The sequence below is a fragment of the Blennius ocellaris genome (genome assembly GCF_963422515.1).
Source record: "Blennius ocellaris genome assembly, chromosome: 9".
In the NCBI taxonomy this organism is placed as follows: domain Eukaryota; kingdom Metazoa; phylum Chordata; class Actinopteri; order Blenniiformes; family Blenniidae; genus Blennius; species Blennius ocellaris.
The window spans coordinates 23,868,663-23,891,029 of record NC_137658.1 but is presented as its reverse complement, the minus strand read 5'-3'; the positions used below and the strand labels follow the sequence as shown (position 1 = coordinate 23,891,029).

Below are 22,367 nucleotides of genomic sequence, written 5' to 3'. Positions count from 1 at the left end.
TTCTTTAAACCTTGATACGGTGCTTCTTCTAACAATCTAATTGAGCATATAAAATCCTGATGCATAGTTCTATACATATATTATATATGTAATATATATATATTAATTATATACTTCAAGATTTTAAATTTACAGATTTGAATACAGGCTAATTACACCATCAAATATGTTCTATAGTGACACAAAGCTGCTTAAAATTGCATATGTTTTTCCACTTTTTGTTTTAATTTTAATTCTCTAAACAGGCTTCAACCCACCCTCAAATATATTGAGTATACAGTATTGAGTATACACTGAGTGCTACTATCCTACAATAGATATTTACAATAAACGTGAAATAAACATATGTACATTTAAATAAATGCAGTCTAGCTGCAGCAACTTTGCATGCCATGATTATTGTCAATGATTTAAAGTTGACTGCACCAATGAGTTGCCTCTGCAAAAGCCGCAAACACTACAAAATATCTAAAACAGTTTCTTTATATATTGAAATCTTTATTTTCATTCCCTATCGTTAGTTTAGAAACAACAGTAAGAGTTAATCAAATTCAGGTATATAAAATCATGAAAAACTAAAGAAAGTATAAAACAATGTTTAGAAACAAAACAGTGTCACATGATGAGAAAGTGTGCATGTAAAATGTGAATCCAACAGGCTGTTAAAAGCCAAGGAAAAGAGGGAGATCAAGGTTTAAAATAGAGTAACAGAGATGGAGAAAAATTAAGCACTTGGGAAACAATGTTTTAACTGAAAAGGGGAAGCTTTCATTGTGTTTTGGGTTTCGTTTTACAGGCCAACGCTGCTCTGATCAAACTGTTTTGAAAATTGCTCTCGATGATACAGAACTTTAAAAAAAAATAAATAAATTGACGATGAGAAGAAACCACAACACTGCTGATTGAGTCTTCCTCAAATCACTTTGTGGGATAACAGGTAGATTAGTTAGTGTTGTAAAGTTTTCACTTTGACAAAAAAGAGCCTGTCAGTCAGCCGGTCGGTCAGGATGTTAAAAGCTGTACCTGCAGTGTGTTGGGGATCAGCCTGGCAGTCTGTGATGTGAGAAACAGAGCAGGCAGGGTAAAGGCTTATCGTGCAGACACCCAGATTAAACCTTGCCTCCGCCTGAAGACGCACCACTTCTTTTTTTCTTTTTTTTTTTACTTTTAGGTTTTCCAATTAAGGGGTTCTTCAAGTTTGTCCCCAGCAACTTTTCATGTTGTTTAGGTTTTCCAAAACAATGTGTATTTTGCCTCAATTTACATGCGTCACTAATAAAAATAGATGGAGGATCTTTAACATTAATCATGGTGGTTGAATAAAGACGCAGCTATCCGTTCTACATTAGTATAAGTTTCCTCACACTTCTCAGTGCAGATCACCCAACCATGGAAATACAAACTAAACCTGCAATGCTCAGCAAAAGCAAATGACTGGAGGAGGTTCGTATACAGTGAAACATTCAACTGCCTCCACATGGTGCAACACATTACTGCCTTTGCCCCTCACCCCCTCATCTCCTGTGAATCATATCACAATCGCAACACAAAATCTCCTTCACTTTCTTTAATTGCCTGCTGCTTTTGTTGTTGTTTTTATTGACTTTTCCCCTCCACTGTAGTGTGTGAACCACATTATGTTTCACTTTTTAGCAGGTTGTAATGTGGAGTGTTGCAGATGAAAACATTTTGTGCCTCTGCTTTGCTGACTTGATGATTTCTTTTTGAGCACAATGTGCCCATGTGGTGTGTGGTTTTACACATTTTAGTACTTTATTGCACACCGCTTATGTTTGTTGTGTTGCAGTCATACAGTTCCTGGTGTTGGCCGATGGGATAATGGAAAAACCCCAGAAAAAGTGTCTTTCTCAGGATACTGATTTTTGTGTATGCGTTGAACTGGATTAGACTCTAAAACGACAAAAACAAGACAGTGAGGTTAACAGAAGTCCTGGCTAAGTCACTTCCTTTTTGTTACATTAACTCAACTTGGCACAAGATCTTTTAATATTGCTCTTGTGTTGAATTCCTCATATATCAAAGTGAGATGAATGCTCTTACAGACAATGTCAGTTTAAGCCTCCAAAGAAAATTAAAGCTTAATTTTTCATTCAGAATCATTCCACTTTTTTCTTAACTGTATAAATCTATATTTATAAGCATTGCCTAACGTTCAATTGTAACTTTGCTGCAATTGGACATTCATATGACATAGCAAATTCTTTAACAGATCAATAACTGAAATATCATACAGCGTTACTTACAGTAGGCATTAATCTCATCCTTTGGTATTGTGTGCACATATTCCTAAAAGCTTCACCAGCCCGAGTTGAATGTAGTCAACATTGAGCACAAGGAAGCAGTTAAAGCTTTGAGGTGGTCGTTTATTAATCCAAACTGTATGGAGCAGATTGTTAAAAAAAAAAACGTTAAATAGCACAATAACAAATACTTGCTGAGCTTTTCCCAGAGGTGGTTTGTCCAGTTTATGCAATACGAGCATATTTCAGCAGGACGTAATTGATTTTCACTCTGCATAGAAGCTAATGAATGGAAATGAACCAGCAGGTGCTGCTTGCAAACCTCATTTAAAAAGTCGATATCATGTAGAATATACACGATTGAACCTGCAGTTAAGTGAGTGAGACTGGGTGTCCCTCTATCCCTGGGCTGTTTCAGGCTCATGTAGAGGCCACAATGGTGAGGAACGTCTGCTGTTCCTAACGGGGTGTCTGAGAGTCCTGTTCTGCCCCATGGGGCGCAAGTCGTGGCGAAACACAGTGAAGACAACCACCGAGTTGCTTCGGTTGAAGAACAGGAGGTGGACGTGTTCAGTGGGAACACACAGGGAGTAAAACAGCTTCTGATTACAGTCTTAAGCTGCATTTACATTATAATATCTGAAGTGAAAAATTATTGCTTTTGTATTTTCGTTTCAGAAAAGTGTCATGTTTCCATGGTAACATTTTGAATATTAACAGAATGTAGAAAACAATGTTCCTTCTATTCTGGGCAGCTCGGGAGTGTTACCTTCACCAACAAAGATGGGTGACAATGCATGTACGTATGTATGTATGTATGTATGTATGTATTTAAGTAAACTACTCTTCAAAGTTGCATTAAGTCTTCAGGGATGATTTGTCGTCGTCCAAAGACCAATCAGTTTGATTTTGGGATGTTAATGGCTAAACGATTCAAAATAAATCCCCAAAAACTGCGAAAACGCTTTCACATGTTTCGCTCCACCGAGTCCCCGTTCCACTTTTGTACTGAAAGCACACACACATGCAGCAGAGACCAATGGGCTCTTCACATTAACAATGGGAGAATGCTGACATTCTACTGGACAGACCACCAAGTGGGATTGTTATTATGGTGACTGGCAAAATAATTCCCAGGACATTGTGGACTGGGAGTCATGACATCACGGAGGCTGTCATGGTTGTTTGTTATTGTGCATCGACTCGTGTAGCATTTTCAAGAAGTTGCATTTTCCTCCATTTAAACAGAGACGGAGTCTCCAAAAGTCTCTTTCAAAAAGTTCCACCTTCAGTGATTCCAAACACAGATTTATTTTGAATGCACTCCCAAACCATAATAGACGATCCTCTATTCCAGTACGACCAAGCGAACAGCATATTTCTTTGTGACCAAATTGAAATAAAGAAATGACAAGTCTCCTCTGGGTTTGGAGTCTTTCTGTGAGCTCTGTATGTTCTCCCCATCCTTGTTTCACTTTACTTTCAGTACTGTGCATTACTGCCACAGCCCAAAAACTTTTGTTTGAGGTTAATTGGTGAATTGCTTGTAGTTTTGTCTCCCTGTGATTGATGACCTGTCTTGTGTGTAATCTGCCTTCAGCTGGAGTTGGCTTCAAGAATCGGAGTTTATTATTATTATTCCCCTTAGGGATTAATAATGAATTCTGTATAAATGACTAAAAGCTGTATAAATGACTAAAAGCTTGAAATAAAGAAAGTCACACACCCTTTCTTCCTGTGACACATAAAACAGTTTAACTTCTAATTGACTTTTTTTGGGAGGAGCAAGATACAACATTTTGTCATCCTTTGATTTCAGTTGAGCCAAGGACACCATGTGGGCTTAACCCAAATGTCTGGCTCCTGCTGCTGCTGATTTGACATTCGAAGGAAAACATAACATGCACCTGAACTGAAAGCAGGACAAGCTTTTTGAAAGGTAAAGGATGTAAAGAAATGTACACTATTGATCTGACCCAACAGTTTTTACTCTAGGTTTTTGTTCTCTCAAAGTTTTGGTGTCAGTACAAGATGTTATTAAAGGATCCATAACTGCTCTGCACATATCTGAACATATAATATATACAAATGTAAAACAATAGTGAGATTCAGCTCAGTTTAATGTTTGAATTGGGAGCTTTTTCAAGAAATGAAAGCATGCATCTGCATTTGGCATTTCGTTTTTCCTTTTGATATTTGAACCTTTTTTGTCATTTTGAGAAACCAATTACCTAAAAGTGCTATTATAAAGCAATGGCTCAAGGTGAGAGGGGGAATTTCACCTCCCAGTTATCTATTCTTCACACAACCCCTATAGATTTCATGTCTGTGACTGAGTCCACTACTGAATGTAAATGTGTGCACCTTTGTCCTCACATATAATTTAGTTTTTTCCCCTGCATTTGAAACGTCCTAATTCAGAGCAGGTTGGCTTGCTTTTGTCGCTGAAGGTAAAAGCCATTGTGAGACACCGAAAACCATTTGAAGATAGCGTTACACTAAAAAGCATTGCGGGTTGGCTTGAATAAGAAGAGGTGTGGCGTTGATCTGCTGGTCCAGGGAAAAGGAGCCGCTTAGGCCCCATTTTCAGAGTTGCTGCCATTCCCGGGTAAACGGACATCGTTTTGAATATGATGCTGTGTAAACGCAAAACTTTTCCTGAATGGAAATACGAAAACTTGGCCTTGTAAACAGGGCCTTAATTACCCAGTGGGAGGCGGGGCCTGATCAGGCACGGGAGATGAAGAGTAATCAGAGGAGTAGAGAGAGTGAAGAGGACGACATGAAGGAGAAGCAAACATTTACTAAACACAGGCAGGGACTAAAGGAGCAGGCCGTTGGGAACATGAAGCAATACAAACACGGAAAGAAAGAAAGAAAGATGCAAAACTAAGAACATACTGTGATAGTACCAAAACATTAAAAAAAAAAAAAAAAAATCAAAACATTTTCACACAGTTTTGTTTAACATGGGACCTATTTAACTCAGCGCATTGCAGTCAAATCAGGAGATTTCTTGCTGCAATTAGTTTCAAATAGGATCTTTTGTGGTCCTTGTTGTTTTTAAAAAACCGTGTCCAAACTTTAAACTGTGTTTTTTGCTTATGGATTGTAAATGAAAATATAAAGAGAAAAATAACAACAATGAAAGGCAAAATAAAACAATAATGGGAGTACAGTTATCAGGTTTTATATATATAATGTACTTTCTACAAGAGTCTAGATTTTATTAGCAAAGGTTCATTTCTTTTTTGTTTTTATTGCCATAACTATTAATTTTCACTTTTTCTAATTTGACAATGACTTTATAAATGAATAAAATGTATGAATGAATAAAAGTCACTTGTTTATAAAAGTCACTTGTTTTCAGGAATGTTTTTTTTTTTAATTCTCTCTGCTTTCAAACGCTTTGTTTTTGGGAGAAATCTTTGTAAACGTAGAAGCAAAGTAAAAACTTGTATCCTGAATTTATCGTACTTATACGTGTGTAGTTTCATCCTAAAAACATTTCTTTAATGTGATTTGTGTCTTGCTGGAGCACAGAGAAATACACTGCAATACTGTTATCATTCAAATCTGCATTAACGGCGTTATTTCATTAAATGGAGCTCTTCTTTAGCTTCACACCTGCAAACTGTGAAGGATTGTTGTAGGATTTAATCCACGTCTTATTCAACAACAGTAACTCCAGTTTTACAAACAGTTGCATTTCACTTTTCGGAGGATAATCATGATGTCCTGATTAATGTTGCCATCCACAAACGGCCCAACGCTAATGAAACACATGTGACAGAAATATTTCAGAGATGACAGCAGTGAAAAGCAGATGGAAAACTCACTTCTAACAGGGGAAACCAAAGAAGCTTGTTGACGGTATTTGTAGCTTCCAGCACCACAAATAGAGCAGATTTTATGAGGAAAGACCAAAACAAGAAAATAACAGACTAAAGAAAGAAAACGGCAGGTTTCCATGCTCTAATTCAAGAAGCATCTGTTGATTACATTAGTGGAAATGAGGGAGGGCAAACACATGAGGAGTCAGTCAGACTTTTTGGCATGTATAACCCAGACAAATGTTCATGAGAAATACCTTAAAGCCTACTTCTACCTGAATGTAAATACTGTCAATTCAAATTCTGCACATTTTATTTATATGCCTCTTCGGGTTTAACATCGCCTCTGTGTTCACGGTGTAGAGAATGGACCAATATGAATGAAAACGTATATTTTGGACATGTGGGAATAACAACAGTAAAACATAAAATAAAATGACATGAAAACAAAATGAAGACAAAGACTGGTGATGTACATATTTCCCAACTTAGCCAAAGAAATCCCTTTGGATTGAGTTTTTAAGATTGTTGTGTGATGATTTTGGGCTATTCCATGTACTTGGAGCTGAATCCTCAACAGTTTTATGTTTCTAATTGTATTTATTGGTGGCTTACCGGTTAGTGAAGTGATCTACCCTATCCACAAAATCACTACTTCGAATCGCTGGGCAATATCAGTGGAAAAAGTAAAATCATCTTCTTGTCCCCACCCTACTAGTCAGTAATTGATCCCACAGCAAATAAATAGATAAATGTTCATCAAGAAAAAAAGTGTTTAGGGAATTATCTGTGCTTGAAATGTCAAAATATCTTCCATAAACCAGAGCTCTGTGAAAACCAGCTGTAATAATGTCCCTGAATTTGATCAGAAATCCCTCAAGTCAACAAACAATTCAAAAATATATAACATTTAAAAATACTTCATAAGAAAGAGAACATGAATACAGTTGCAATAAGATTCTTATTGTGCTTAGTTAGCAGCATTTAGGAGAAACAAACAAGAAATGGACACATCTGTTGTCTCTGGTGAATTCAACATGTTGGCACTTGGCTCACAAACACAAACTTGTGCCAATGCCAGAGGAAACAAAGGGTCCATATTGAGAGAAAAGAAGGGGGACTGGGGAAGAAATGTTAAGCAAAAAACAAATGAGCAGCTGCAGGATAAAGCTTTTTATTCATCTTCTTGAAGCTGAAGAGGCTAAACGGGTCTGAATGGAAATGAATGATGACTAAAAATACCAGAACTGCCACAAGGAGGCACAAAGAAATCCAATGAAAAGGTTAACTGAGACATTTAAACAAGCTGAAATAAAGTGGCATATATATATATGTGTGTGTGTGTGTGTGTGTGTGTGTGTGTGTGTGTGTGTGTGTGTGTGTGTGTGTGTGTGTGTGTGTGTGTGTGTGTGTGTGTGTGTGTGTGTGTGTGTGTGTGTGTGTGTGTGTGTGTGTGTGTGTGTGTTGGTAGTGTGGCCTGATGAAATGGCTGAAGGTCCCTCAGAATTCTTATCTCCTTCTCATTTGACTGTCTATTTTGTTGACAGGTTTTAGGGGTGACTTTGCAAAGTCAGGCTGCCAGATTGTCGTTTATATATAGGGAGTCTTAAAATTGAAAAAGTTTTGGAACCCTGAACTTTACCTGTTTTTAAATTGCACAGGTGAAATGATGCTCCTGTATGACCAAAGGGTAAATAGAAATAGAAAGATATAATGAAATTTCACACTAAATAAGCAAGCAGAAACAGTGTATTTTTCTTTAAGTAACATAAGTCATAAACCATCAGAGAACAAACAAGATTGCTGATATTGACTTTTCAGTAATTCAGTTTATTGGCGCTTACGGCCTCGGGGCTCCAAAATCCTAAAGTTCAATTCATGTTAGATTGGAGCTGATTTCATTATAACAGTAAATTATCAGTGGACCTTGGTGTGAGCGCACTACGACTTTATCGTTTGTTGTTGTTGTGAAAATAAGGTCACAGTGAGCATTTCAAAGCTTTAGGTCGCTTCTGTTTTCTGCCGTCTCAACACTTCCTACGATTCTGCTGTGTGAGTGAGTGCTGTAGACTTCTGCCCTATGGCTACATAACGCGCTGAAGCAACCATTGCAGAGCTGCAGTCTTCTACATGTATAGTCGACAGAAAACCTGCTGAACGCATGCTGATTATTTGGGGTCCGTCCACACCATGAACCTGGTTAACCTAAACATGCTGTTTTGGGCCTATCATCCACATGAGAGTGTGGCCATAGACCTTTAGAACTAGAATCTACTTCTAAAGTTCTATGTACTTTGTTGGTGTGTTTGGTGAGTGACAGCGCCCCTAAAGGCCTGGCATGTGTACTACATGCCCTGAAGCCTCGTGTTGAGCCGAGTTCATGTTGACGTGTGGACGGAGGTTTCTTGGAGAATGCTGTGGGGGAAAAAGTTTGTTTTTCTCATCGTGTGGATGTACCCATAATGTGAATATAAGATGTGACGTGTGCTGTTGTGTCATTAGTATTTAATATGCAATTGTGCTGTAAAGTTGAAGGATGCAACCTTTAGATAGAAAATCATATATTGGATAAACAATACAGCACTAGACATTAAAATTTGAAGCAAACTCACTGGCGACTTTCTCCTAATGTGAATGCATCAAAGAAAATCTTAGATAATGCTGTGCGGGATGAAAGCTTTTAGAGCTATTTGACATTTGGCTTTAGTGCAGTCTTCTTAACCTTTAACTTGCATGACATGACATATATTGCTTTTAAAATCACAAGATAATCAGTCCCAGAGTACATGCTATAATGTATCTTCATTTGATTTGTATTTCTCACATATTGCGATTACAGAGCATGTATGCACTACAATCTTGGAATAAACTGAATCAATCTAGAGTTACTGGACAACAATGAATACAAGAGTGTAAACTTCCATATTTTATCAGTCAATAGTATTGATTTCTCTTTCAAAGCTTTCTTGATGACGTTAGTAAAGTAAGAATATTTAGAAAATATGATGCACACATTTACCAATAAGCTTCTAACTGTCTTGCATTTAGGAAAGCAACTCCAATAAGATTATAATAATTTTCAGTACAAACTGTTTGATCTTGCAAAACTCGGGACAATTTCATTACATACACTTCGACCACAACAAAGAACAACTTTGTTAAATAATAACAAAGGTTATTATAGCAATATTTTACCAGTCTTGTCCACTCAGGATGAAACTTGACTCTATGTGATCCCTTAAATGTTGTTATTTGTATTTTTATATCTAAATTATTTTGAAAACATCTTATATACAGTACGTGTGTATATGTATTTCTATTGTATAGATCTTGTATTGGGTCAATTATTTGCTTTTAAATATCATATTTGATGTTTGGTTCATTTAATATCAACTGGTCCTAAGATTTGTCCTCGTGACTCGTCCCTCCGGAGAGAGGACACCTGCCTTCAGGGGACACTTGCCCTTGAGCTTTAGGGCATCCGTACATCACAGGCTTTACTGTACTGCCATTCAAGTACGTTTCTGCTTCTAGTCAATGTGCATATGAGCATCTGACTGTCCTTGTGCACCGATGCATACTTGTGATTATTTGCATGTATGAGAGTGTGCATGTGTGCTACGTTTCAGACTATGTATGGACATTTGTCTTTGCACAATAGAAGGATTCATACTAGTGTTGGAGATGCTGTGCCTGTTGTGCCATTCAGACATCCTCACTCAAACAAATCAATCTGCAACCTTTCGACGCAACTATTTCTGGAACTGAAATGAAAAAAAAGCACCTCCTGACCTTTATTAATGGCACAGCGCATGCAGGCCACATCGGTCAAAAGCACCAAGTCTGAAAGGCCCTAAAATGCCACGCAGCTCGTGGAGGTAATGAGGTCGGATCATAGCAGAAGGAGGCAGGAAAATATGTACAGCGATACTTAGTTACTGCTACAGCAGGACACAATGTTCAGTCACCCCTCTGTGGATAAGCAAAGGTTATTACCAGATGGAAATTCACGCATTAGCAAAAGCTGACCAGACGACTACAATTTCACAGAACAATGTTTTCATGAAACAGGAGCCCCTCATTATCTTGGTCTTCTTGACAGCGACTTGAAAGCTGCATAACTGCAACATGTGTGTTGCAGCGAATCCACAATGTGTCTTCAACTCTGATATAAAAACCTGGAGTGAAAGCACTTGCAGGATAAAAGACACAGGGTTCAGATGTGGATATTAACTACGATCGCAACAGTGTTTAACAGTGTTTAACAGTGTTGTCACTCTTTCCCCAACTTTCCTTCAAAAAACTGACGCGCTCTATGAGTGGAATTGTCTGTATTACTGGAAACTTTTAGTGATTGATCAGGGTAGCATTTGGAGTGTAGAGTGTTTTCGCTTCATGTTTCTCCCACAGTGTTATTCCTTCTCTCCTACTACACCCATGACTTTTATAAGCTTGTCCAAAAATATGGATTATAGGTGACAATGTCATGTGCCAGGCTTGAGATCAAATGAGCTCTGTTACAAGCAGGTCCTGGACAACATGGCTGCAGTAAAGACAAAGGATGATAGACGGAGACTCTTAGACATTAAATCATAAATAAACAAAAAGGGAACATACCAGAGTCCTGTGGAAGAGTTATGTTACATAGTCCAGGGATCATGTGACCTACTCTGGATCCTGAGGATGTAAACAAAGACCAAAACATGCACTAAAAGACCAATAAAATAAATATGATGAAAGTTGTGTACAATGAAACATCTACTCCAACAATTAAAGGAATATAAAGGGAATTTTAAAACCATTAATGGTTTGTGTTCCAGGCAGATGGAGCAGAGCACAGTAAAGCCATCTTCCCAAACTCAGCCCATGTTCGGCAGATAGGAAGTCCAAGGACAACAAACTATAAGTTGCACTTGATTTTAAAGGAAAGGCATATGGACAGGCATCATGGGAGCAGTTATTGTTTTATAAATGAAGGTGTGCCAATAGAGAAGCCTACAAGCAGACAAAGATGACCGTCCTGCCTCGACATACAGAGCACATCGAAGACTGACGCACTGCCAGTAATAAATCTTAAGACATAATGATAAGTGGTATGGGTTTATCCCAGTTGCATCTGCTGGTGACGTAGTCAGATAATTTCACCTGAATGAAGAGGTCAAATCTAGTATTCCGTTTACTCCCTGACGAACACACTGGACGGGTTAATGCCACATGCAGCAAATGAAATATGATATTTGTTTCTCGTCTCTGTCTAATTCCTGTCACAGTGGACAAGTGATGAAGGGCGCCGCTGACAAACTGAACTTCCTCTTTCAAGCAGCAATTGAGCAGCCAAGGCCAGCTGACAATCTACTGCCTGACAGTCCGACAGGGGAAAGAAATAGGACACAGATTTCTGTGATCGTGGTGCATTGACCTGATGTGGTCTCTTATTGCTGTTTCAGTGCAGGTTTCTGAGAAAGGGAGCAGGATACGATCAGAAAAAAGAGAAAATAATGTCACGTATTATACTCACAGGTTGCAATCAAAGGAAAAAAGGTTTGAAAAAAGTGGAAAATCCAGGCTTCTACTTGTCCTACAAATTGTGACCACCTCAAAAATACTAGACAGATTCCTACACACGTGTCAAAGCAAATGAGACAAGAGTAAAATCAAGGAGATATGGAAGATGAATGTTCCATCTTATATCACAAGACAGATTTGGAGAATGTTAAAGATCATAACAGGAGATTAAGAGAAACTTTGAATTGACTCTCGTTGCAAATGCATTTTTATTTTTCTCTTTTTATCATTGAGTAAAAACAAGATTGAAGACAGGAATGAATAATATCAGGAAAAAATACCAGCTTTAACCATTTATCAGGCGCCGATTAAAATACCTGAAAAATGAGAATTTAAATATATTAACTCTGCCAAGGTGGTTATAGAATCACCCACATCTATTTGTCTGTTTGTCAACAAGATGTCTCAAAAACAAATAAATGAATCTTCATGAAAAGTGCATTTTGATAAAAACAAAAAACAAAAAATGTTTTAATTTTAGTGGTGATCCGGATCAAAATAATTGTTACAATAGACAATTTTCATTTTGCAATATATTGTCTTATCTTGTGTTCTTTCAAATTATAAAACAAAGTCACGTAATCACCAAACTAAATGGTCGACCCTTGGTCAGAAATCTCCGCTCATGTTTAAAGTGATATTTCACATTTATACAAGTGTATAAGGTCAGTTTTCACCCAAGATGATTTCAAGTAAAAAGAATAGAAAATAAAAATCACAATTATATGTAATCTCTTCACAATTAAATCTCTGCAAAGTTTAAAATATTTTCTGAATGCGATGTATTTCTTACAGGATTTGTAGTGTAATGTGTTGTTTTTAACAGAGGTTGATAAAAATGCCCCCAGTGTGCCTATTGACACCTGTTTTGTGGAAATTGTCAGTAAATATGATGTCATAATGTTTCATAATTTATCAAGTACTTAATGTGACTGCATAATAACTGGGACTAAAAGGCACTTTTCCCAAAAAAATGGGAAAAATACAGCAGTTCATGTCACAATAGAAGCAGTTTAATGTAGAAGTGCCATACTTGATTACCACAAATTCTGAAAACTACAATAATCACACACAAGCAGCAATTTGTTTGTCATTAACTTGTGATTGTTGGTGTGAAAGAAACAAGTCAGGACCTAAATAAATTATAATTAAGTCATGCTCTAAAATCGAAGTTCCATGTTCAAGAACATTAAATCAAATTTTAAAAAAAAGAGAGAGAAAAAACACAAGAAGAAAATAATCAGCTGAAATCAAATCAAACAATTTAGATTTGGAAAACCTTTGCTCTGTCACTCAGCTGCATCATTTCTCTGCAAGAGGCTCTTTATTTGGCTCCATATGTTTATCCTTCCAACATGAGATTTCTTTTTATTTCTTTTTATGGCTATCATGACATATATATATATATATATATATGCCATGATAGATAAAAAGAAATCTCATGTTGGAAGGTCCCTGTCTGCTTTTCCTCTTGTACAATTCATACAGTGCCCTTGAAGTTATTTCTACCTCTTCTCTCACCCTCCTGCAGGTACTACGCTATCTGCTGCCAGCCTCTGGTCTACCGGAACAAGATGACGCCCATGCGAGTGGCGTTAATGATCGGTGGCTGCTGGGTCATTCCCACTTTCATTTCTTTCCTGCCCATCATGCAGGGCTGGAACAGCATCGGCATCGACCACCTGGTGAGTGCAGCCGCCCGCGTGTCGGCGTGGGGCCGGAAGGATCCAGCAGCGGAGTCAAAAATATCACAACCAGAGTCGATTATTCATGATGGCTGCACTCCACTGTTAACCTGAGGCCGCAGGTCACAAAGTGTCTGTGCGTTTCAGGTTTTTATGATGAATTTTTACTTTTACTCCAAACTTTCTTTATACTTTTTACTCTTTAAATTTTTTCCAAACTGGCTTGTTTGTTTTAATATGTGACGGTTATTAAGATTGACAGTAAAACGGCAAAGGTGCAAAAATGGACACTTTTAAGACTGAATGATTGATTGCCACGACTTTCCGTTTCATTCCAAAACATGGAAGTGTTGAATGGACTGTTTTCAAATTTTCCAGCCTGATTATTACCTTCTTTAAATTAGCTGTCGTACGCATGCTGACAATGACACTATTATAAGTAGATCAGGAGTAATGCATCATAATTACCGCATCACAGTTACTCAAGTAACGTTTTGTGATAAATTCAGTAGTTTTAAAGGTTTTTATAGTGACAAGTACGAATCTGAACAAAAATGTGACTCTTACTCCATTAGTTTGGGCTAAAAGCCTTCCCTTTTGGACGTCAATGTATTAAAACAACATTACCTGCTGAAGAGACTTTCACCTTGGTCGTCCGACAATATGTGACCAATCAATCGACGCCACGTGATGTGACTGCACACACACTCTCATGTTTGCCTTCAAACTTGAGTGCAGCAACTACTTTATTAATACTTTATTAATGCCTGGAGTAAATTCTTGAACTCCCACACTTGAAGTTTTGAATAAAGCAGCAATTGTCCACATCCACCTAGAAACAAACTGCATTGTTGACATGCACAGTTTCACCCGTTGCCATTGTGATCATGATGATGGCGCTGCTGGACTCAAAGACAGATGAATAAGGCCACTGGCACACAGAGACAAAACACACGAGTTACAATTTCTGCCAAAATGAAGCTAAACTAACTAATTTAAAGTAAAGAAAATTTGTATTTGATTATTATCTATTTGATATTCTTATAGGAGCTCTGAGGGGACTTCTGTGTTGGCCCAAAACACTTCAAGTTGTACAGCTAATACATTAAGATAAAAAAAAAATGCTTTTCTAGTTATCACAATAGTGAATTTTCCAGGTTAAAGTTGTACCTTTCATGTTTTCAGTAATGAGTACTCTGCACTTAGAAGATGGTACATTTCCTCTCTGTATTCACAACAGATAGATAACTGAATGTAATTATTATATTTAAGAAGATTTATCATGCACTCATTTGTACTCTCAGTGTCCCATTAGGGGACGTGTTTTTTCTGCCTTTTTATGTTAATTAGACATTTTATGGTAAATAGGCTAGAAGCACTCAGTTTAGTTTTTTCTTCAAAGTGCAATAAAGTGGTGATACTTGTCAGCATAATTGTTTGGAATTCAAATGAAAGCTTTAAAATGCGAGAATTGACAAAACATAGGAACATTTTGACTTGAGATCTGTGAAGATGTTCTACAAGAGTGTCTCTTACATTGATTCTTGAATGAAAAGTTAAAGGAAATGCAAACACAACATGGTTTCTGGCTATGAAAGTCTAAAGACGGGAGGAGTACTACGATGCAAAGAAAAAGACAGGAACATTCCCAAGCCACTAATGACCTGGCTCGCCCCCGTCCGCCTTCGTCGAATTGCCAGCAAAAGTTACTTGTGGTTCAGTTTGGCAGCCATGACAGCGACCCACACGTGGCATCCACGTTTTCAAACACACACTTAGCACAGCCGAACTGCGGCGGCGGCAGCGACTCTCTCCGGGTCTCATTAGAGCGACTGAATACTGCGAGGAGCTGGTGAGGTCTGGCACAAACTGAAACACCAAAAAAAACAAGCAGAATTCAGGCTCTAAGAGGCGCAGGTGCATCTCAATAACACTTTATCCAATATGCTTCCACCTTCCAGATCAATGCCTGTTGGTTTTGTGGCCTAGTCGAGCTTCAAATGAATTCTGTTTTAATTTTTATCACAATGTTTATTACAATGCTATTAAAAAATTATGACATTAACTGCAATATACTTATTTGACCACCAAAGGGGTATCAGTTATTCTCTTTCCACTCTAGTTATTATGTGGTTAATCGGTTCAGGTGACCAGGAACATTACACAGACGTAGAAATAATAATAATAATAATATGAACAAGCCTGCTATATTTTAGCGTTCCACCAAATTTTCTATGCTTTTGAAGATATGAATAGTGTAATAACAATCCACTATGATCGGTAACCCATAATGCACATGGTGAACTGAGGCTTGATATTGTTGCAATTGCAGTTCTTTTACAGAAGTTTCAAGTTTGTCATGTTTTGTAGAAGGATAGTTGACTTAATGAACTTCTTCAGGTTGTATTAATACTTCGCTGCAATAAAGCAAAGACTAAGTTGTAGAGTTCTAGTTATTTATATATTATGATGTAATTATTTACTGGTCCAGCGTGCTTGAGCTCAGATCGTGCTGCTTGTGGCCCTTGAAGTAAAATTCATTTTAAAAATAACGTTTCAGGATTGTAATGATGGATTTTTGTTTTGCCTAAATTTGTACATTTTATACGTGAACACATATGTTGTTTATTGCTTTAACATTCAGTTTCTTTTTACCCATTCAGTTTTTACAAATATGTGAGTGATTAAAAAGAGGAAAGAAAGGACAGGATTAAATAAGCTCTTTCTTCTTTGTATTCCTTTTTGAGCATGTTAAGCTTCAATTTTATTCATTGTTTATTATACTTCTAATTAGTTTAAGATTAAAGGTTTTCCATGCATTCATAATTTTTTATAATCATTATTCATAATTTTTGCCTGAAGTAATGGCAAATCACAATACTTCAATGCATTTTTAAATTAACCACAGTCACAATACAATGCTTTGTTGACATTTGATGTGGAACTTTCATGCTGCACTTTATACTCTATATTCAGTAGATTTTATATGTGATTTACTTTATAAGCTCTGTGAACTTGGACGTCATAGAAGCACCAAAATTGCCTTCAAGTTTGGGATTTGGTTAAACTGCCAGCCCCTTGTTATTCCGCAGCGCTTCTGACCTCAGTTTTGCTTCAGTGAAATAAATCATGGTCAAGGTCTGTGAGAAAAAGTGTCACACATGAATTACACATATCAAATGTGTCTATTTCATCCTGTTGCTCAACACTCAGAGGTCCAATTACTTTGTGGGCACTCAAGCGAGAGATCCAGTAACCTTACCTGACACACGTATATCAGTCCATTGATAAAAACAGCTCCCATACCCGTACCCTTCATTTAGTAATACGGGCTGAACTGTATTATTCATCTCGTAGCTCATAGGCACAGTTTCCTGCAGAGATGTCATGATAGCGGAGGGGAAGTCAAGATTGGACTTCACTATGATTAATAGTGACGTGGGGATCCTCCCTCTCCCTAAATAGCTGCAGAGCACCTTTTGGCTCACACTCGTCCAAGGGGACTCGCCCTCAGGGGGTTTGTACGAATCTAAATGTGTTCACTACTTGTCACAGCAGGGTTGCTCATGTCTTCATGTGGTCTTTGGCAGATTGAGCAGAGGCGCCACAGTGAGGGGAGCAACTCCACGTCCTGTGTCTTCATGGTCAACAAGCCGTACGCCCTGACCTGCTCGGTGGTGGCCTTCTACATCCCCCTGGTCCTCATGGTGCTGGCCTACCAGAGGATCTACATCACAGCCCGCGCTCACGCCCTGCAGATCAGCATGCTTCAGCGGGCGGGAGGAGCCGGCGCCTGCCCGCCCGGTGTCGGGGCGGGTACGACATCAGACTCTGCGGACCATCAGCGCAACCACCGCATGCGAACAGAGACGAAAGCCGCAAAGACTCTGTGCATCATCATGGGGTGTTTCTGCCTCTGCTGGGCGCCGTTCTTCGTCACCAACGTGGTGGACCCCTTTATAGACTACACGGTGCCCGACAAGCTGTGGGTCGCCTGCCTGTGGCTGGGCTACATCAACTCCATGCTCAACCCCATCCTCTACGCCTTCCTCAACAAGTCCTTCCGCCGTGCCTTCCTCATCATCCTGTGCTGTGGGAGGAAGCGGTATCGCAGGCCGTCCATCCTGGGGTCGGGCGCGCCGTGCACAGCCACACAGATCAACGGCTCCACACATGTACTCAAGTAAGTCCTGGACACCATTACCAGCGTTATCTAGTCTGTCTCCACAGACTTTAGGCGATGCTGCCTGATCAGAAAGCCCAGATTTCATGTTGCACAAAAACGTGAATGTTACTCGTAGCACATTGGTGATGAATGCACCTCCACTAGCAGAAACTTGAGCTACAGTTAGAAAGTCGTACTAATGCAGACCTGCTCACCGTCATGCATTGGGAGTGAAATGAACTGAAGGCACACACTCACAACACACTGTAAACTAAAGGACGTCTTCAGGTCTGGTCTGCAAGCGATGGTCTTGTTACGCTTTTGGTTTTGCACTGTTTATCATCTTCACATTGACAATCAATTAAGTTCTGAAAAAGTGTGGAAATCTGTTTTTATTGTCATTATTTTTTCTTCCCAAATATTTATCAGGCTTATGTCCATAATTGAATGAAACAGTGTAGTATTATTATGGAAAAAGAATACTTAATATAGCTTTTGAATACAACATCATTTGATGATGTTGTGTTTTTAATATACATTTGATGGTTAAAGCTATATTTAAATGCCTATTTATTTATCGTGGGTTTTTTTTATTTTATCAAAATACACCAATTTTTTTTAGCTTTTTTAAAATTTGTCAACAAAAGCCTTCTGTATAATAGTTTTTGATAGATGCTTTGCAGTAGTTATTAATAATTTAAAAAATTTTGTTATTGTATTGTTGTTTGTTTCCTGAAGCGATCATCTCCCACAATGTGGAGGAATGTGCGTCTACATACGCTTGTAACTGCAGATCTTAATGGAATAATGAACATACAGCAGAGGGCAGGTGGCAACATTCTTGTCAATGTAATGATTTGTTGTTAGGTGGTTGACGTATGAGGTTATCTCTATGAATACTCCCTCTCCTTCTTGAACATTCAAATAAACACCCTTGACTTATTACCTGCCCAACCTACTGCTGTTTCTAAACATAGAGCACATGTTTCACAGTGATAAGGACACGCTTATATGGGAATATTTAATCGTGTTTTTTCTGTCCTTGGTCTCTGCACCATAATAGAAAGATTTTATCCGCCTGCTGTAATGACAAATGTTGTATTACTAAGTATTTCTAACCGTAGAGGCTGAAAGGGTTATAAGAAATCTCACCTAGATCCTGTTCAAAGCTTCAGGATAGTGCAGCAAGAAGCTTGTCGATTCTATATAGAGCAGCAACTGGAAGTCACTCGGGTGGACACCAGTAGTCCAGGAGGCCATCAAGCTGATGAAGGAAGCTTCATGAACTGTTCTCTCAGGGGATTCCTGACTCAGCAGACTGTTAGCAGCAGGCTATGAAATGAGGATATCATCGGGAGATAAAGAGAGCATTTTGATGTTCTCCTGAACCAGGCCAACCCGAAGGCTTTTGGACGTCCTCGTCTATCACTGTGATTCAAGTCACCACAGTTTTCAAAACACTCCATTATAGCAAGCACCCAGAGGTAGAGGTGTTCCTGAATATTATAGGGCTGTCTGGCTGGACACACGTCTGCATTATGGCATACTGGCAGGTAGGGGTGTTGTTCCTTTTCTCAAAAACTGCACCTGAGAGTTTGTGCCAATCACGGAGGTGTCAAACTTCTCATCCTCTCCAGGGAAATCTATGCCGTTGTACTGGAAAGAGACTTTGAAACAATGCAGATTCCCTCCTGGCGGTGGAATCAGCTCTTCACCCTCTCACAGAGTACTGGGGACGAATGGGAGCTTGACAGTGTTGACGTGTTTTATTGACTCAGAGAGTAATAACCAGACAAAGTGTCCACAGTTGTGGGACTATAGGATGGCAACTGCGTCCATTCATCCTCTGTAGCACTTGATTGAATTTAGCATTGTGTGGGGCTGAAGTGTATTCTTACTGACTTTGGGCAGAGACAGTGTTCACCCTGGACAGGTCACCAGTTCATCACAGGGTGAATGTGAGACGATCACACGGGTCATTATAGAGTTAGAGTTCTCTTCTATACAACCTTCCAGCCACCAATATTTGGCTCTCTAAAGGTTGCACAAACAAAAACATACAAAATCAATAGTGCAGCCAGCTCAAAAACTTGATGTTAATGTTAAGACTCTGCTTAGTTTTCCTCTCAGGCATTTCATTAATACACATATCACATGTTTTGCTTTGAAATCTCAGCGGGAGCTTGATTCAGTGTCCTCCCCCTGTTGTTTGGGATTTGTGTGATACGGCTGTAGTCTTATCAACCACAGTAGTATTATTATTTTATAAAAGATATCATCTAGCGCTGTAAGAGATGGTGGTCTGCAATAATTACTTCTTTTGTAAATGTAGAACAGCGATAGCCTTCCATTCATTCATCATGACTCTGTGCTTGAACAACAGTGTTCATTAGAAGCCGGAGATTTTCAGAGTTGTTTGGTATTAAAACACGCTCTGACCTTTCCAGTAATTATTTGTAGATTTATGTAAAGTGAGGGTGCATTTCAAGATGGCTTTTTATAAACATGAATATTTCAGCTTGTTTTGTCTCTGAAAGTTTTGACCTCGAGGGTGCATGTGATTTCTATTCAATTACAAGCCATTTCCCAGATGTAGCTGCAGAACCCAAAAGACCTAATCACACCAAGTTATAATATCTTCCTCCTTCTTATTTTGACATTTGACAGCGCCTATCATCAGCTTGTGGGATGTCTCACGCAGTAGTCTTTGTTTTTCTTCTAGCTCGCTAAATAAAAGGACATTTGTTATTCATTTGTTTGGACCAGGTTCTTCTAAGAAAAGCACAATTTTCTTGCTACACTGAAACAACACAGAGGCAATTTGTCAAAAATGACGACGTGAATCACAGGCACATTTCTGCCAAATGTCCGATTACTGGAAATATTTCAGTTTTGTATATTTTTGCTTCACACGAGAGAGAAAGAGAAAGGAGACATTATCAGTACATGGCTCCACTTTTGCGGTGCAAGATTATCATCCACCTGCACAGTCACATGAAGCTCCATTCAGGCTTAAAACTGAGCTGCAGAAGCAATCAGTTTGAGTCATTTGATTCCCAGCTTGAAACCATAAAATCTCCTGGTCGCTGTAAACTGCAGCCAGCAGACACTGTTGGGCAACTTACTGGAAGACCTAATTACAGTTACACACCTTCACAAAAGTAGTGGCTTCCCTTTACCAGATATTGAAAATGAAAAGTAAGGAAAATTACTCTTGTGTTAGGTTTAATGACCTCCCTTTGTTGAGCTTGTTTTAATAATACGGTTTGTCTGTTGCATCATCACATTGCTGCTGCGTCATGTTGATTCACTGTGAGATTCAGACCATTGACTGATTCACTCATTAAGTTCAGCAAAGTTTACTGGATTAGGTAGATTGGTAAGATGCAGCACAATGTGGAGGTCGGTGCTGCTTGGAAGACTTGGACTCCTTGGAAGGTAGAAAGGGAGGGAGAGGATAATTATCTTCTGCAACGAAAGTTGGGTGATCACTGAAAGTTGGTAGAGAATGTTATGTTTCCATCGGCACTAGTTGATTAATTAATTAACTGGTTGAGAAGAATATATTTTACCACCTTTTCGCAGAAGCTACTCTCCCGAATTGCATGAAATTTTCAAGGACGATTTGTCATATTCCAATTATATTTTGGGACGTTAACAACAAACCACTTCTGAATAAATTCCTCAAAACAAAGAAAATTGTTTCCATACAAAGCAGAAGAGAGGGGCACCTCATAGAGGAGATCAAAGGAGAGCAGCATCTGTTGCCGTGGAGACGCTCCCTGCGCAGAATTTCACAACAATGTGAACCTGACCTACTTTGGTAGCACCGATATGAGCTAATGACTATCCTGCTAGTCATGCCAACTACATTCTGCAAACAAATGTGGCATTGGGGAAGGTCTGCGCTCTTCCGAGTGTAGTTCTAGTTTCATTTAAGTTATAGCTTTAACTGAAGAAGCATTAAAAAAATGATTAAAAAAGCTTCAACCACATCTTTTAATGCAATAATGCATAAATAGTACTGCATGTTTTGTAAATATTACATTTGTTTGCAGGCTTTGTGCAATTGGATTATCACAAATAGGTATAGTGGGTGGCAGTAATTCATTGAGGATAGATACTATATGCAGCTGTAAAAAGTGTTATCTCACTGTTATGTTACAATACTGGCAATTTATCAAGTTCTGGAGAATTTGACAAAATGGTTACACGACTGTATTGCATTATTGGGGATTGGTGATATATTTCTGATATGATACGACTATAATTTCTCTGTTTTCATCACACAGACTAACAGCAGCTTTAAAGCACAACACCAGTAACAAATAACAACCTTTAGCAGACTTCAATATTATTAACCAAGAATGTTGGCATTACAGTAACATGAACATCATCGTTTAAAATGCTGCTTTCATTTAAAATACTGTCAACGTGTGAGAACTGGAGTACGCTGGTTTCTGGTCAATGACATTTAAACCACCACAATTACTTCACGTCAATTTTTTCGACAGAACTGTTCCATTCCCAGACGTCTCGAGAGACTTGTTACCAAGTATTAGGAGCAGGTATCATAATAAGTCTGTTCACATGGAAGTAATTCATATGATCACTCTTGTACTCAAAAGCAGGGATATTTTACAATTGAAGTGTGATTACTCACATAGGGAATATGTGGGGCCATCTGTGAATTGTGTTGTCGTTGGTGCTCCTCCCATTTGTCCTTTATCCAGTTTCTCAGTTGAACTGCAAAAGTTTCAAATTGGCCGGTTTTGTAAAGACGATAAATTCAATAATTTGCACTTCACTTCAGTTGGATCCTACTTCAGCGTAAATTTCTCTGTTAGGAAACCACAAC

At 38.5% G+C, this 22,367-nt stretch overlaps 1 protein-coding gene across 1 annotated transcript in view; it reads left to right on the top strand.

Annotated features, from left to right (window-relative positions):
* htr4 (5-hydroxytryptamine receptor 4) overlaps window positions 1-22,367 on the top strand; it is a gene marked incomplete at its 3' end in the record, with an annotated part of 120,140 nt that overhangs the window by 52,306 nt on the left and 45,467 nt on the right. Inside the window, exons 4-5 of the mRNA XM_080502130.1 lie at window positions 13,191-13,344; window positions 16,935-17,527. Coding sequence (XP_080358256.1) covers window positions 13,191-13,344; window positions 16,935-17,527 — 747 coding nt within the window. The remainder of the gene's footprint in view (window positions 1-13,190; window positions 13,345-16,934; window positions 17,528-22,367) is intronic.